This window comes from Somniosus microcephalus, chromosome 5 (genome assembly GCF_052327205.1).
Source record: "Somniosus microcephalus isolate GS21.2 chromosome 5, FLI_Smic_1.0, whole genome shotgun sequence".
In the NCBI taxonomy this organism is placed as follows: domain Eukaryota; kingdom Metazoa; phylum Chordata; class Chondrichthyes; order Squaliformes; family Somniosidae; genus Somniosus; species Somniosus microcephalus.
In genome coordinates this window covers 29619380-29637760 of record NC_140991.1, presented here as the reverse complement: position 1 = coordinate 29637760, position 18381 = coordinate 29619380, and the positions used below count along the sequence as shown (strand labels likewise).

At 45.1% G+C, this 18381-nt stretch overlaps 1 protein-coding gene across 6 annotated transcripts in view; it reads left to right on the top strand.

The window, feature by feature from the left end:
• Nucleotides 1-18381, top strand: part of LOC147116981 (5'-AMP-activated protein kinase subunit gamma-2-like) — a 564967-nt gene that overhangs the window by 466855 nt on the left and 79731 nt on the right. For all 6 annotated transcript variants that reach the window (XM_085987492.1, XM_085987491.1, XM_085987493.1 and 3 more), the window contains one exon: nt 17603-17661. In XM_085987492.1, coding sequence (XP_085843618.1) covers nt 17603-17661 — 59 coding nt within the window. The remainder of the gene's footprint in view (nt 1-17602; nt 17662-18381) is intronic.

The window sequence follows — 18381 nt, the reverse complement described above, 5'->3', positions numbered from 1 at the left end:
TTTTTTTGGGGCGATTTTCTGACGTCGGAGGAGGCGGGAAAATCAGAATCAATGAGGGCGGGTTTGGAACCCGCCTCCGCGGGATTTTGCCGGTGCCGGTTTTGGAGGTTGGGGAACAGTCCCGCCTCCAGCTGGCCACAGCGATACTTCTGATCATTAAATGCTCGTTAAATAAGCCTATTTTGAGAGGCCCTCGTGATTTTTCGAGCATTTCGGTGTGCTCCACGCACCTCCTAAACCACGCCAGGTAAACCCGGTGGGTTGACTCGTGGGTGGCCTCCTCACAGCTGCAGGTCCAACAAGACATCGTTTACTGCAGCAAGGATTACTTGTAGGTGCCAGATCTTTGCTTTAATAGGTCTCTGAGCACTTTTAGAAGGCCTTCCGAAGTCGGAGGTGTTGCAGCTTGAATCTATCAACTGTGGGACCTCCTTGGAAGACCCTCTCCCCGCTTGCAGTGAACACTTCCCCAAAGGAGGCATCTGCAAGCAGCATGGGAACCATTCGTTTTCTTTCTGCATGGACCTCAGATGAGGATGAGCAGGAGGAGGTCAGAGCGTCGGTGTATCAACCAGTGGCAGCACGCAAGCACATGGCTGCCCAGGATGCAAGGGATGAACTTATCATGGCCAGATTTGCATAGGTTGCCCAAGTTGGCACATGTCCTTGGCTCCATCATTGACAATGGACATGACTCTGACCTCCTTTCACTCAGGCCACCAACCTGACAACGCAAGTGTGGCGGTGCCCGCAATGTGGAGCTGCCTAAGACGAAAGAACAGATGCCATAACGCTAACATTTTGGCTTCAAATCATTTTCATGCTTTCATAGAAACATAGAAGATAGGAGTAGGCCATTAGGCCCCGCGAGCCTGCTCCGCCATTTAATGAGATCATGGCTGATCATCCAAATTCAGTACCCTGCCCCTGCCTTCTCTCCATATCCCTTGATCCCTTTAGCCTCAAGAAATATATCTAACTCCATCTTGAATATATTTAATGAATTGGCCTCAACTGCCTTTTGTGGTAGAGAATTCCACAGGTTCACCACTCTCTGGGTGAAGAAATTCCTCCTCATCTCTGTCCTAAATGGCTTACCCCTTATCTTTAGACTGTGACCCCTGGTTCTGGATTTCCCCGCCATCGGGAACATCCTTCCTGCATCTAGTCTGTCTAGCCCTGTTAGAATTTTATAAGTTTCAATGAGATCCCCTCTCATTCTTCTAAACTCTAGCGAATATAAGCCTAATTGACCCATAGGTCATTCCTGCCATCCCAGCATCAGTCTGGTGAATCTTCGCTGCACTCCCTCCATGGCAAGAACATCCTTCCTCAGATAAGGCGACCAAAACTGCATACAATACTCAAGGTGTGGTCTCACCAAGACCCTGTACAACTGCAGCAAGACATCCTTGCTCCTGTACTCGAATCCTCTCGCTATGAAGGCCAACATACCATTTGCCTTCTTAACCGCCTGCTGCACCTGCATGCTTACCTTCAGCGACTGGTGGACAAGGACACCCAGGTCTCGTTGCACTTCCCCTTCTCTCAATCTATTGCCATTCAGATAATAATCTGCCTTCCTCTTTTTGCCACCAAAGTGGATAACCTCGCATTTATCCACATTATACTGCATCTGCCATGCATCTGCCCAATCACCCAACCTGTCCAAATCATACGTGAGTTTCTCTGCATCCTCCTCACAGCACACACGCCCACCCAGCTTTGTGTCGTCTGCAAACTTGGAGATATTACATCTAGTTCCCTCATCTAGCTCATTAATATATATTGTGAATAGTTGGGGTCCTAGCACCGATCCCTGCGGTACCCCACTAGTCACTGCCTGCCACTCGGAAAAAGACCCGTTTATTCCAACTCTTTATTTCCTGTCTGCCAACCAGTTCTCTATCCAAGTCAGTACCTTACCCCCAATCCCATGTGCTTTAACTTTGCACGCTAATCTCTTATACGGGACCTTATCGAAAGCCTTCTGAAAGTCCAAATACACCACATCCACTGGTTCTCCCTTATCTATCCTACCAGTTACATCCTCAAAAAATTCCAGTAGATTAGTCAAGCATGATTTACCTTTTGTAAATCCATGTTGATTTTGTCCGATCCTGTCACTGTTTTCCAAGTGCTCTGCTATTACATCTTTTATAATGGACTCTAGCATTTTCCCCACTACCGATGTCAGGCTTACCGGTCTATAATTCCCCGTTTTCTCTCTACCACATTTTTTAAATAGTGGGGTTACATTAGCTACCCTCCAACCCATGGGAACTGTTCCAGAGTCTATGGAATTTTGGAAGATGACCAGCAATGCATCTACTATTTCTAGGGCCACTTCCTTAAGTACCCTAGGATGTAGATTATCAGGCCCTCGGGATTTATCGGCCTTCAATCCCATCAATTTCCCTAACACCATTTCCCTACAAATACTCATTTCATTCAATTCCTCCCTCTCATTAGACCCTATGTTCCCCGACATCTCTGGGAGGTTATTTGTGTCCTCTTTTGTGAAGACAGAACCAAAGTATGTATTTAATTGGTTTGCCATTTCTTTGTTCCCCATTATAAATTTCCCTGATTCTGACTGCAAGGGACCTACGCTTGACTTCACCAACCTTTTTCTCTTCACATATCTATAGAAGCTTTTACAGTCAGCTTACTCTCATACTCTATTTTCCCCCTCTTAATTAACCCCTTTGTCCTCTTTTGCTGAATCCTAAACTGCTCCCAATCCTCAGGTTTGCTGCTTTTTCTGGCCAATTTATATGTCCTCTCCTAGGATCTTATGCTATCCCTAATTTCCCTTGTTAGCCACTGTTGAGCCACCTTTTTTGTTTTCTTTTTATGTCAGACAGGGAGGAACAAATTCTGTAGTTCATCCATGCGATCTTTAAATGTTTGCCATTGCATATCCACCGTCAACCCTTTAAGTAACGTTCCCCAATCAATCCTAGCCAACTCGCGCCTCATACCATCATAGTTTCAGGACCCTAGTCTCTGAGTCAACTACTTCACTCTCCATCTTAATGAAAAATTCTATCATATTATGATTGCTCCTCCCCAAGGGGCCTCGCACAACAAGATTGCTAATTCTTTCTCATTACAAAATATCCAGTCTAAGATGGCCTGATCTCTAGTTGGTTCCTTGACATATTGGTCCAGGAAACCATCTCGTATACTCTCTAGGAATTCCTCCTCCACAGTATTGTTAGTAATTTGGTTAGTCCAATCTATATGTAGATTGAAGTCACCCATGATAACTGCTGTGCCCTTATTGCACACGTCTCTAATTTCCCATTTAATGCCATCCCCAACCTCAGCATTACTGTTTGGGGATCTGTATACCACTCCCACTAATGTTTTCTGCCCCTTGGTATTTCTCAGCTCTACCCATACAGATTCCACATCATCAGAGCTAATATCCTTCCTTACTATTGTGTTAATCTCTTTAACCAGGAATGCTACCCCACCTCCTTTTCCTTTTTGCCTGTCCTTCCTGAATATTGAATACCCCTGATTTCCAACAGGGATGGCATTTCATCAATACACATAAACATTCTCCCAATCTGCACACACATCTGGAGGTTATATCCCTTGCCAGCTGTACCCACACAGCCTTGGTTTCTTTGGCAGGCCTCTTCCTCCCAGATGAGTGGAGCGCCATGCTAGCTGTCACCCCCTCAAACAACATTTGCAGCGCCTCATCCGAGAGCCTCGGGGGGTCCCTTGGCTTGGAATTGGACATAGTGGTTTCTCAGAATATGTTGCAGGTGGTGCAGCATGGGCAGAAATGCTGTGGAATGAGCCAAGGCAGCAAGAAACCATAAAATCAGACTGGAAAAGTGATGTCAACAGAGGCGAGTTTCATTCCCGAAACACTAATTGTCCAAGGGCATCTCACACCTCTGAAATCAAGGGCCAATCATGGGAAAATCGCAAATTTTTGAAAACTATCAGTGGAGGCGGGTTTGAAACCCACCCAAACTTAAACTCGCCTTCAGTGAGAAAATCGCCCCCTTTGTCTCAGATATACTAGGTAGCTTCTACATTTTACCGCTTTAGCAAGGCAAAAAGGAAATTTCATTAGCCAGAAAAGCTAAAAGTCTCTCTTTGTTTAAGGTGCTTGACATAATTTATCTATTGCACATTCTCCTGTTTTAGACTAATCGAGTTAGCAGAAGCTTTGATTTAATATCAGAGAGACTAAGTTCTAAAGTGTTATTTAATCTCTGTATTTTTCTGTACTATGAACATTTCCCAACCAGTGCGGTATTGAGCATCCCCGATTTCAATCGCTCCACCATTGGTGGCCGTGCCTTCAGCTGCCTAGGCCCTAAACTCTGGAATTCCCTCCCTAAACCTCTCGGCCTCTCTTTCCTCCTTTAAGACGCTCCTTAAAATCTACCTCTTTGACCAAGCTTTTGGTCACCTGCCCTAATATCTCCTTATGTGGCTCGGTGTCAAATTTTATTTTACAACGCGCCTGTGAAGCGCCTTGGGACATTTTACTACGTTAAAGGTGCTACAAAAATACAAGTTGTTGTTGTTAATTCTTGCCTGGACTGAGCAAGAAAGTATAGGCCCAGCTTTTAGAACCTTCAGCCCAATTTTACAATCTTAATTAATCCTCTTATGCCTTTGGAAATGAAGATTATTGAGGATTTCTGGGTAATGAGAGTAAAATTGCCTCCACTTATGAAGGCTAAATTTGCTATAACGAGATGTCTTTTGACGTGAAGCTCATCATTCTTTCAACGTCGAACTCACAGGCTTTCACAGATGGTTCAGCTCTTGAAACGAGCTGACTGTTAAGTGAAGAACCTCTGCTTTCAGTAGTTTGGCATCCAGAATATTTTCCACTTTAAAAGAGATGCATTGACAAGTGGAAGAAACTAAGTGTTGTATTGTCAGAAAAATCCCTTCACAGCTGTTAATAATATAGTAGCGTTCCAACACTCTGCTTGCAACCCTTGTTTGCTTGAAGGATCAAGCATAGCTCCATTAGAGTAAATTCAGTGGTCGTCACAGCTTTCCATCCTCTTACAGGTGGAACCATCCATTAACAATCCCTTGTATTTAGCGGGAAAGTGGAGTGATATAGAAGTTCAGCCATGATCTTATTGAATGGCTGAGCAGGCTCGATGGGCCATATGGCCTACTCCTGCCCCTGTTTCTTATGTTCTTACAGTAACCTGCTAAAGTAGTCCATTATAAGCCCTTGAACGAAACGCATTGAGAGATCTTGTTTACCCTTTATATAACAGTCCTGCTATTCACATTAGCCCTGACTTTGAAGGCAATGCTGTAATGCAAATGGAATGGTACCAATACCTCAAGAGGCTTTTCCCTGTATCACTGGAGGGACGGTGCCACTGCCGGCAAATGTAAATGGCTACCTCGAGCTCCACAAGTCCCTGCTTATTTTTCCAGTCACAGGTGGTCTGAATACTTGGCCTATCCATATGGGAAGTAGTCTGGTTTTACGTTGCTGATCTGTACAGACCTACTCTTAACATTGAGCCCCCCCCCCCCCGCCCCAATCTGCAGCCTGCTCCGCGATCCAGTTACCGGGGACCATCCCCTAGGATTCCCTACTGCAGCCTCCTGCCGCTGGTTTTCCCGGCCAGCCTGTTAATCTGGTCAGCTGCCGGGTGGGAAAGGGAAGAAAAGAATTATAATGAGGTCCTGCTGTTGAATTCGGCAGGACCTCTCACCCCAGCTTCGCTGGTTTCCCTCCACTCCCTCCCCGTAAATATCAGGGTCTGAGTGCCCACAAATTGAAAGCTGCGATTGGGAATTGGGACTATGGGGAAAGAGCAAGGAAATGGGTCTAATTGGATAGCTCCTTCAAAGAGCCAGCATGATGGGCCGAATGACCTCCTTCTCTGCTGTAACATTCTATGAAATCATTCAGTTACCGTGAAATCTATCTGAACAATAAATGGTGTAGCTTTCTGAGCAGGGGGAGCATATTGCAGAAATAGTTTGATTAAAACTGGTTCTGGAATATAAATGGGGCATAAACCTTCTCTGTAAATGTATGTATGCTCCTTTTGAGCCTGTCATCTTACATAAGAATAATGACGAGATAGTAGGAATAAGCGATGGCCATTTTGCCCATCGAGTCCACTCCTTCCATAGATAACGTTCAATCTATCGTATTGTGAATTCTCTACCCCATCTGTTTAACCTGAAACCTAATTTAAAGAAATGATCAACGTCTGTTAATATCTTTCATATTATTGTCAACTCGGTTGATATAGCCTGTGGACCCGATGGGAAGTAAACACCCATCATTGCACATGTACTTTGCAGTTAGATGTATGTTTGCACACCAGCAACAATAACTTCATTTGCTAGACATCTTCTGCCGTAATTGTTGCTTATTTTGTATGCCTGTCCTTTCTTTCAGCATGTCCAGTTAGTGAGCTGCAGGATTTCACCGTATTGTACTTGCATTTGAATTGGGCTATTTTTAGACCTCATCTGAAGTCTTCTCGAGTTCCATTTCTTTTCTCAAGTGATTAGAGTGCTGAAAGTTTTTATAGCCACTGTATTTCTTGGAAAGAAAACACAGATTCCACTGCATTTATCTTTATTAATCTTGCGTCAATAGGACTGCTAATTTGCATAAGAGCTGCCTGATGACTCAATGGTGCAGGCACTGAGCCATGCAGAGCAGTGCGTCCTCGTGGTTAGTCCCTAGACTGGAATAAGGGACGTGATTTCAAATGGTGCTCCACAGTTGGGGCTGGATTTTCATTGAGGAGTCGGGTAGGAGGCGGGACTACAACTTTCGGGGTTGTAGTCCCGCCTCCATCGAGTTCTAGCCAATCCACGCGATTTTGATTTGATTGACCTTGTTGGGCCCGCCCAGCGGGCTCAGCAGGCCAATTAAGGGCCACCCGGCAACAGGTGACGTCACAGATTGAAATTTCATATGTCAAGACCTTTTGACAGATGAAATATCAGCGTTTCACAGCTGTTTGAAGCTGTCAAACACTGACAATCTGTACTCCAAGTTAATTCCTTCCTCTCGGGATGATTTAGAGATCTCCCCGGAACAGAAAGCTGAATGCTGCAATTTTTGACAGATCGTAGCCATTCTGCTTTCTGTGCCGGTGAGATGAGGGACTCCCGAGACCTGAAGGAAGGAAGGCTGTAAAGGTAAGTAAAACTTCTTTAAACACTTTACACACACCAAACACACTTACCGTTGCACTCATGCACCCATCACTCACCTGAACACCGGACATCTCGACCCCTCCAAGCTCTTCATCCCGACGGTCCGCCTCCTCTAACTTGGCGTGGTTTGGAGCCGTCGGGAATCCCACACTTCAACATTAAAAATAGGGATTAGGCTAAAAACTGCCTGTTAACTGCCTGTTAACAGGCAGTTAATTGGCACTAATCCCCTTCCCACCTCGGGGAGGCGGGTCCCAGCACAGGTCGGGTACCCACCTCCTTTGAAACTGGCATGGAGGCGGGTTGGGGGGCGGGATGGTGTCGGGACCCCAGATTTCGGGATTTTAACCCCCCACACGCCTCCCATCCCACCTCCACGGCCCAATGAAAATCCTGCCCTTGGTCTCAGTATCCCTAGGCTGGAGAAATGGAAGAGGGGAAGGAAAAAAAGCCAAAGATCCCTCCTGTATGTGTGGATAGTTTAGCTGGGTTCAGCCCTGTGGTCTCCTCTCTAATACACAAAGAATAGCCATTTGGGTGAGGTACTGAAGGGTTGCTTGGTTGTGAAATTGTACTCCAGCATGCAGCATTGTCTTCAGAAATTCAGTGGGTGAGGTGTCAATTGAGGAGGGAAGGCCTGCATGCAATTTCACTTGCATGTCTCCAGCATTCATCAACTTCCTCATAATGGCTGTCAACACCTCTTAAATCTGAACACTTGCCTCTTTGTACTCTTAAGATAAATCCCATCCATTAGTCTCGGGACTTCATTGCTTTGAGCCCTTCTAGCCTGTCTAGGACTTTGATCTCATTTAAGCCGGTCATTAATTGGCTTTACCGCCAGGCAGGAATGGGGTGGTAGTGCAATGAAAATCATGGCGCAACGCTTATTGCCTCATTCCTGCCAACATCTGGGCCACTGCCATTTTAGTGGGCTCCTTGATCTGGTGGTGGGGGTGGCAGGTGGTGGCAGACCATGCAATTTGGGGTCCTTTCATGTCAATAAGATCTCGATAGTAATAAAACCCGACCATAAAATTGGGTCCCTCGTCCGTGACGTTGGACCAGGGTCCACTGCAACCCCAATGTCCATTGAAACCTAAAATCAGCTCCATTGTCTTCCATAGTGAATACTTGAAGGATACCTGTATATATATATATATATTTTTTTTTTTTGTTAGTAAACAAGTCTCTGTGTAAGGGAAGGTTATCGAAGTCTTTGGCCTAGAAATTCAGTGGCCTGCGCCACCAGTTTGCGCCCAAAGAGGGCTTTTGCGCCAGTCTGCAAACTTCAGGCGAAATTCAGCGGTGCACTAATGGCGGCGTTAGGCTGTAGCGCTGCGCCGCCACCGATGACGTCATCGGTGTGCGCAGCGCCCCGTTTCCGCGAAGAACGCCATATTAAGTCGCGCCCGCCTCTTCAGCGCCGGCCGCAAACAGCGACCGGTACACAGGGCCTACCTGTGGCGGTAGTGGCAGTAATTAAAGTGGAGGTGCGGCCGGCCGCTTTTTCGGCGGCCGCCTGCCCGCACCTCCTTCCCCGGCCTCCTCCACCCCCCCCGCGGCATTGCCGGCTGGTTTCCGGGAGCCCGGCACTTCTCCGTTGTGCCGGGCTCTTTTGCCAGCACTCGCGATCGGGGCTCCGGCTGCTGCAGGCACCTCCCCCTTAAGAGAGGGAGGAAGGCCTGCAGTACCGCAGCCTGCCGCTCCGCTGCGGGTGGCGCTGCGGCCACTAGCGCGCCGATAATCAGTTTCAGCGCCCAAGCGGGGCGCCAAAACCCCTGTTTAGCGGCCGCCTTCCACTTGGTGCGCTGACACTGAATATCCCGCTTGCACAAGTGGATCCGCGCGCAGCGGTAATTCCGGCGCCCAGGCGAGCTGGGCGCCCCAAAATGAATTTCTAGGCCTTTAATTCTTAAGTTTGAACTGTGGCCTGATCTACAAGGTAGCATGTTACAGATATCCTGCCTCTCCTCCATTGCCCAGCTTAAAGATACTGACCTCGCTTGGTTCCGCTCTTACCAATCCGAATATAACCAGAGCATCTCCACCAATGGCTTCTGTTCGCACACCTTGCACCATTACCTCAGGAGACCCCGCCCCACTCAAGATCAATCCTTGGCCCCACTCCTCTTCCTCATCTACATTGATGCCCCTTGGCAGCATCCTCTGCAAACATGGGGTCAGCTTCCACATGTACACCAACAACACTCTGCTCTACTTCTCCACCACCTTTCTCAACCCCTTCACTGCCTATGGTGTCAGCCTACCCTTGTCTGACACCCAGTTTTAGATGGGCTACAAGTTCTTCGAGTTAAACACTAGGATAACTTAAACAGTTGTCTTTGGCCCTGGCCACACAACTCTGTACCTTTACCACCAACTCTGTCCTCCTTCACAGCCACCGTGTTAGGCTGATCTAGACTGTTTGCAACCTTGGTATCCTGTTCAGTCTAGAGCTAAGCTACTGGTCCCATATTCTCTCCATTGCAAAGACCATCTACTTCCACCTCCATAACATGAGCCATCTCCACCCTTATTTCTGCCCTTCTGCCACTGAAATTCTTGCCTTTGTCACCAGACTCTATTCCAGTGCTCTCCTAACTGACCTCCATCCACCACCTCCATAACTTTCAACTTATGCAAAACATTGCTGCTGTATCCTCTCCTGCACCAAGTCCCGCTCGCCTATATCCCTGTCCTGCATTGGCTTTTGGTCCCTCAGTGCCTCGTGTTTCAAATTCTCATCCTTGTCTGTAAATCCCTTTATGGCCTTGCCCTTCATATCTCTGTAGCCTCCTCTTGCCCTACAACACCCCGGTTGAATTCTCCATTCCTCTATCTTCAAACTCTTGAGCATCCCCCCTTCTCTTTGGCCCTCTTTTGGTAGCCGTGCTTTTAGCTGCCTAGGTATCATTTTTTGGTAAACCCTTCTGCCACTTTACTTCCCTCTCTTCCTGTAAGCTCCTCCTTAAAGCATACCTATTTGGTCACCCTCTTGTTCCCCCCCCCCCCACCTCCCGTCTTTGTGAACTGCCTTGAGGTGTTTTTCTACATTAAAGGTGCTGTTTAAATGCATTTCTTAATGTTGCTGATACCATCTTGAGTACACATTCTGGACTGTCGAATCACTACAGATGGATCGTTTTAGTATTTGAAAGTACTGTAATGTGGAAAATGATCGTGCCTTGCATGTACAGTCAAGCCTGCTGCCTGAGTGCGCAATTTCTCAAGCATAGGTTGCATACAAGAAGAATAGATTGAAAGCATGAGACCTCTATTCTGTTCCCAACTCCAGTCTATACCATACTGTACTCTACTCTCTGCTTCACTTCTGTTCTGCCGGCAGGCTGGCTGCGAATGCCGGTTGCTCCGTGTTGGGGGTTCACCGCTACTCCTTCTCATGTGCTTTAGGGAACAAAAGGCAAGAGGTTTTATTTGGGATGACTGAGCTGTCCTGTCACTCCGAAGCATAAGTGAAAAGCTTTTTTTTTTATTAAGAGTCTGGTCAAATTGCACTGAATCTGAGCAGATGATGTCAACAGAGAACCGCAGAGGAGGTGCGAACCACAGACCGAAGGAGTCCAAGCACAGAGAGCAAATTGTTTACTTGTATACATGTGGGATTTCCATATAAAGTATTCATAAGTATGAACTTATAAATGAGCAAAAATGTAAAAGTCATGATTACTTTGCACTTGTATGCAGATAAGATTTGAACACAAGTGGGCTAAGATGCAAATGTCTTCCTACTACCATCAAGACTTAGGAATCAGAATATCCAAACTTTTTCACCATTTAATATTTTTGAACCAAAATTTCTAATCTATATGCAATTATACACATGAATACATTATAATAATGTCCTACTTGTTCATAATAAATAGGCTTTGTGAATAGAGTACTTCTGTATTATGAGTAGTCATTTTTGGATTTTGTTGGTCTTTCTCTCTCCACCCGCCCTGCCCATTTTTTTTTCATACCTGCCTGGCTCCTTGTATACATTGGTTCCAACTGGAAACGTTTCTATTAGGGTTATCAGGTGGAAAGAGGGTTTCTTTGTGAGAATTGGTGTAAAATGTTCCTTCTCTTTCCATCTACTCTCTGGAGATAAAACAACTGATGTGATGGCATTACCTGCCTCGCAGCCTGGTGGAAAATGGACATTTCTAGGCTGGAAATAGAAGTTTGTGACCAGATTTTTCTTACGTGCGTCATTTAGCTGACACCGTATGCTATAGCGAGTCATCCGAGTCTCCTTGTACACACTTGAATTTTTTTGAAGCTGTGGTATAAGCATAGAAACATAGAAGATAGGAGCAGGAGTAGGCCATTCGGCCCTTCGAGCCTGCTCCGCCATTCAATGAGATCATGGCTGATCATCCAAATTCAGTACCCTGTCCCTGCCTTCTCCCCATATCCCTTGATCCCTTTAGCCTTAAGAAATACATCCAACTCTTTCTTGAATATATTTAATGAACTGGCCTCCACTGCCCTCTGTGGCAGAGAATTCCACAGGTTCACCACTCTCTGGGTGAAGAAATTCCTCCTCATTTCAGTCCTAAATGGCTTACCCCTTATCCTTAAACTATGACCCCTGGTTCTGGACTCCCTGGCCATCAGAAACATCCTGCATCTAGTCTGTCCAGGCCTGACAGAATTTTATAGGTTTCGATGAGATCCCCTCTCAATCTTCTAAACTCCAGTGAGTATAAGCCCAATCGACACAATCTCTCCTCATACGTCATTCCTGCCATCCCAGGTATCAGCCTGGTGAATCTTCGCTGCACTCCTTCCATGGCAAGAACGTCCTTCCTCAGATAAGGCGACCAAAACTGCACACAATACTCAAGATGTGGTCTCACCAAGGCCCTGTACAACTGTAGCAAGACATCCTTGTTCCTGTACTCGAACCCTCTTGCTACGAAGGCCAACATACCATTTGCCTTCTTAACCGCCTGCTGCACCTGCATGCTTACCTTCAGCAACTGGTGCACAAGAACACCCATGTCTCTTTGCACTTCCCCTTTTCCCAATCTATTGCCATTCAAATAATAATCTGCCTTCCTGTTTTTGCCACCAAAGTGGATAACCTCACATTTATCCACATTATAGTGCATTTGCCATGTTTCTGCCCAATCACCCAACCTGTCCAAATCATACTAGAGTTTCACGACATCCTCCTCACAGCATACCCTCCCACCCAGCTTTGTGTCGTCTGCAAATTTGGAGATATTACATCCAATTCCCTCGTCCAGATCATTAATATATATTGTGAACAGCTGAGGTCCTAGGACCGATCCTTGCGGTACCCCACTAGTCACTGCCTGCCACTCGGAAAACGACCCGTTTATTCCAACTCTTTGCTTTCTGTCCGCCAACCAGTTCTCTATCCAAGTCAATACCTTGCCCCCAATCCCACGTGCCTTAATTTTGCACGCTAATCTCTTATGTGGGACCTTATCGAAAGCCTTCTGAAAGTCCAAATACACCACATCCACTGGTTCTCCCTTATCTATTTTACCAGTTACATCCTCAAAAAAAATTCCAGTAGGTTAGTCAAGCATGATTTACCTTTTGTAAATCCATGTTGACTTTGTCCGATCCTGTCACTGTTTTCCAAGTGCTCTGCTATTACATCTTTTATAATGGACTCTAGCATTTTCCCCACTACCGATGTCAGGCTTACCAATCTATAATTCCCCGCTTTTTCTCTACCACCTTTTTTGAATAGTGGGGTAACATTAGCTACCCTCCAATCCATGGGTACTGTTCCAGAGTCTATCGAGTTCTGGAAGATGACCAGCAATGCATCTACTATTTCTAGGGCCACTTCCTTAAGTACCCTGGGATGTAGATTATCAGGCCCTGGGGATTTATCGGCCTTCAGTCCCATCAATTTTCCTAACACCATTTCCCTACAAATACTGATTTTTTTGCAAAGGTGTAAAATTCTGCAATTGTTACAGCTGGTAATACAGGTCCACAATCCCTTATCCGCAATTCCGAAATTCGAAAAGCTCTGAAAACCGAAAGTTTTTTTGTGGAGCATCACCCGTGTGCACGACATGACCCGAGTGGCGCCAAATATGACCCGACGCGGCCGATGCTTGACCCACGCAGGTGGGCGGCGTCAGTTGTGTCTCAGCGCTGCTACCAGTCACACGTGCGTCTGCTGCTCGCTGATATTTTTTGTTATTTTGTGATTTTTGAGTTTAATTTCACTGTGAAAATGTCAAAAAGAGCTGCAGATACCCCTACCGTTCTGAAATCCGAATTCCGAAACACATCTGGCCCCAAGGGTTTCGGATTACCTGTATATATGCTTTGGTGCATGTTGATGGCTGTTGTGATTTTTTTTAAATCATTTCAATTACATCCAGTTTTGGCCTTGAATTCATTCCACTTTTTCTCCAGATAAACAGTTAAGGGCTTCTGGAGCGCAACGTTTTGTGAATGGGGGTTTCCTCTATGCCTTTTAATCGTGTAATGGACGGTTAGTCCACAAGATTGTAACTCTTTCCACTGCTCAGTTCTTTTTACCTTTCACTGCATATTGCAATGTCACTAATTCAACTTGGTACAAAGCCTAGAGGGAACGCAGTCTAGCGAGGGATTGCGGAGAGCCTGAAATCACTTGAGATTCAGAACTGGTTGTCGTGTAGCCTGCAGTAAGTTGAGTCCAGAAAGCATCCAGCTATTAGCAAGTCTTCCCAAATGATCAAGTAGTCTGATGCTGAAACCCATGCGATTGCACTTGAGGTTCTGTTGCTAGTCATCGTCTCCCAGGCTAATTAAGGTAGCTGGCACTGATGCTGGATTTGGTCTATAGGATATAATTAGCATGGTGCGAAAAGGAAATTTGATTGTCTGACTTCTTGGAAATATAAAAATAGTTTGATTACTGGAGGTCCTTACTGCTGCCCTTGTATTGTGCAGTGAAGTATGCGTTGCCAGTTCTCTCCTTTTAATCCATATAATTCCTTTTTTAGTGCTGTACCACCTCAATTTGTAATTAACTGAGTAACCCGCTGATTATTCCTCTGTACTTATTGAGAAGCTGGAGGATTTATTGATTACCGTAATAGTGTTTTTCTCACATCTTTGGTTGAAGGGCCCCTTTTCAAATGGATTAGTAATCAAGACTATCTAAATTATTATTGTCTCCTTGTATTGATACTGTACTAGGATCTTCTGACAATGAATCGCAACATAGCTATGGTGACATTTGCAAAACGGGAATCCCTCGAGTATGTATATGTAAAATGATAGTGATTTTAAAGCATTAATTTTTTTTTAAAATTACAAATGCATTGTTTATTCAGTGCTGCCCAGATTATTATGTCAGATTTGGCCCCTTGGCCTGCCTTTGACCATGGACAGACCGATCTAATGCATTGTATGTCCAACTTGCGGGGCCTGTTCTTTTTGTCCGTATCCCGGTGCTGTTGTAGCCGGCTAGTAGACGGGATGGGATCTTTGTTTACAGAAGGCCGGTTCCTCTCCGAGCAGCTGGCCTTCCTCCCTATCTTTATTTTTTTATAATTAAAAAAAAAAGCTGGCATCTTGTAAATTTGATCTTGGCTGGCAGCGCTGTGGTAAAATTATCTATGGTGTGGAGATGCCAGTGTTGGACTGGGGTGGACAAATGTAAGAAGTCACGCAACACCAGGTTATAGTCCAACAGTTTATTTGAAATCACAAGCTTTCGGAGCGCTGCTCCTTCGTCAGGTGAAGTGGAGAGATGCATTAAGACACAGCTTATATAGTCAGAGAATAATGCCAGATGATTACAGGTAATCTTTCTAACTGCCATTTATCACACCTCGGCAGAGAGATAATCACAGCAATCAAGGTGTGAATGGTGTCCAAACAGGTTAGTCAGGAAAACATTACATCAAAGAACAATGAGGTGGGGTCACAAGGGGTCAAATGTTGCAGATGCTGGGGTCTGTATGGAAAAACAAAAAACAGACAAAAAAACATTTTTTTTGCTGGAAATCACAGCAGGTCCGGTCGCATCTGTGTAGAGAGAACAAGCCAACGACGACTCGAGTCTGGGTGACCCTACGTCAGGTGGGGTTACATGTAGCGTGACATAGGGTCACCCAGACTCGAGTGGATACAGAGAGAATGTTTCCACTTGTGGGGAAGCGCATAACTAGAGGCCATCAATACAAGATAGTCACCAAGAAATCCAATAGGGAATTCAGAAGAAACTTCTTTACCCAGAGAGTGGTGAGAATGTGGAACTCGCTACCACAGGGAGTGGTTGAGGCGAATAGTATAGATGCATTTAAGGGGAGGCTAGACAAGCCTATGAGGGAAAAGGGAATAGAGGGTTATGCTGATAGATTTAGATGAGGAAAGACGGGAGGAGGCTCGTGTGGAGCATAGACGCCGGCATGGACTGGTTGGGCCGAATGGCCTGTTTCTGTGCCGTATATCCTGTGTAATCCTATGTAATAATAGAGGTAGATTGATTTTAATGTTGTGTACAGACCCCGGGTGAGTTTAAATGTAATGAGTGGCTGTTCGCCCAGTTGCAAGTCAGATCAGCATTAAGCTGCACACACTGTATCTTGTTAACATTTGCTGTTAAATATCTTTTACAGTGTACTTAATAAAAAAACGTGGAGTTGTATCTTGTCTTCAACTTGTACTGCAGCACTACTCTGGGTGCAGAATCCCTTCTGATGTGGGTATCGACTAAAAAAAAACTTGCAGTCCAGGTGAACAGTCTGTGCCTCAAAATGCAGTGTCCTAATAATTCTACTAGAGGGCCCGTTTTTGTGTAGAAGCAATCTTTATCTGTTGTGCTTACTGTACATTAGAAGTGGTCATTCACCCCCAATACAATTGGTTGAGATGTGACTTGGCAGAACCTGTTTTTGCTTAAAGACACAGAGTTCGGCCCATCAAATCTCATCCCTCTTCTGACCTAGCTCTCCCAGTATAGCATCCAGCTACACTTTGAACCTTCGTTAAGTGTTTTGGGGGGTGAAATTTATCTTTGGCGCTAACGCAAAACAGGATAGCGAATTGGCAGCCGATTTTACACTTTGCCCCATTTTCTCTACTATTGAAGTTAAACGAGCTGCTGATTCGCTGTTGCCTATTTTGCACTACTGCCCAAAATGAATTTCACCCCCTTTGGCTCTGCTACTTCACCCAGAAAGTTATTCCCATACATTTATCACTCTTCGATTAAAGAGTTTCTTCCTAATACCTACTTTAAATTTCCTGTTCACAAAATTTAAACTGATAGCATGTGGTTCTACTTTCTTGGCTTTGTTTGAAGTAATACTCTGGGTTTATCTGCACCATTTTATTTTTTTTATATACCTTCATAAGATCCGCCTCCCCCCCCCTGTCACCTTCAGTATCTTTTTGGGCCATATGTCTCTCTCTCTCTCTCTTTCTCACAGTCAGTCAGAGGTGATCTTCCTGCACCAGCTATAAGCTGAAGCTAGCTGGGGAATTAAGCTGTTGGCCCAAGATTGATGATTGGCACATGTTATAGGCCTCCAGGACCTGGGACTTCCTTTCTTCTCTTCTACCTCGAGTAGATTTTGCCCAAAGTCCCATCCCAAGTCACTTGAGATTCCTCCCCCACCCCCCCCCCCCCGAGAGTCATAAAATTGATGACACTTGTAGACGAGCCTGCTGCTCCTCCGTGTTCAAGTACAGTATGAATGCAAGGTGGTGGGGAGGGGGTGGCAACAGAATATGGATTGTGAGACTGAAAATGAACAGGTTCAACTACAGCAGCATATTATCAGCTGAATAATGTAGTAGACTTGTTTACAAAAAAACATGGCTTTTTTCCCACAACCTCAGTGACCCTGGTGCTAATAGTGGCTCTGATTCTATTTAAGACTTCATTTCTATTCAGTGAAGTCATGCAGTTCGAGAAATTGAACGCTGCAAGGCTTCGAATGAATATTAATCTAATACTGCAGGAGGTCCTGACTCAGCAAAATTGTGGCTCTATAATACCTCTGGGCACAGTGACTGCTATGCCAGTATTGCGTTGATGTTTTAACTCTAAATCTGTATGACACTGCCTTTAATGTATTTGGAAATGTACAGGACTAGGAGAGAAAAAAAAAATCTCGTGCTACTTTACCTCTCGTACCCTTTTGCTTTGTACTGGATGTACTTCATTTTAAATCAACGCTTGGCTTTGTTGCTGGTGGATTTGATGCCAGTTTAATGATGATGTGGCTGCTGGTTGCATCGGGAGATTTTTCTCACCTACCAAGCGACTCCCACTGTGTTTAAACCGTATAACTGGGTCTTAATGAAACAGTTTTCCACTAGGATAACGCCAAATAACAGACTTCAGTCGTACAACATGCTGCGGCTTCTGTGACCTCAATTAATAATGTTTCCTTCTTCCTAGGAATGTTAACTATAACAGACTTCATAAACATACTGCACAGATACTACAAGTCACCCATGGTAAGTAACATAAGAAAACTACTAGGCACTTGGTCTAAGCGTTAAACAAAGCTTTAATCAACTGTTTTACAACATGGAGGTCTAGTTGTGTCCTTCACTAGTTCCTGTTAAGAATGTCCTGCGCAAACTGGGCCCGTGCCCGAGTATTTATACTCTCCCTGGACAGCGCCACCCGCAGGCCGCTCAGTATTATTTCATAAGTCTTTCTTTCATGAATGACTGATTCATGTCAGTAAGTACTTTCAGTTGTCAACATTAAATTCCGTGGGGGGAAAAAAGCGACGGGACTTCATACTGAGATTTTGGGGTTGTATGTAGGAAATTTCTCTGCCTTATCTGATTAGTAATCGCCATTCAATAACGCTGTAGTGGAGAAAAACAAATCCATTAGAAAGATCCAATTCATTCAATCTCACCAACAACAACCACAACTTGCAGTTATATAGCGCCTTTAACTTAGTGAGACACCCCCAAGGCGCTTTGCAGGAGTGTATGCAGACAAAAGCCTCCACATACAAATAGCATATTGCTGTCGCCCCGTGTGAGAGGGGAAAGAATGCGGGGCAAGGTGAGAAAAAAAAATCGCTTGTGATCCTGTTCTTTTAAGAAAATCAAGTGGCTTTCCACTACTCTGCTGTATGCAAGGTCGCATTTTGGGCTCCGATCTTACCTCTTTTATTCTTCTAGTTAGTGGAAGATCTCCGTTGTCCCCCACACTTG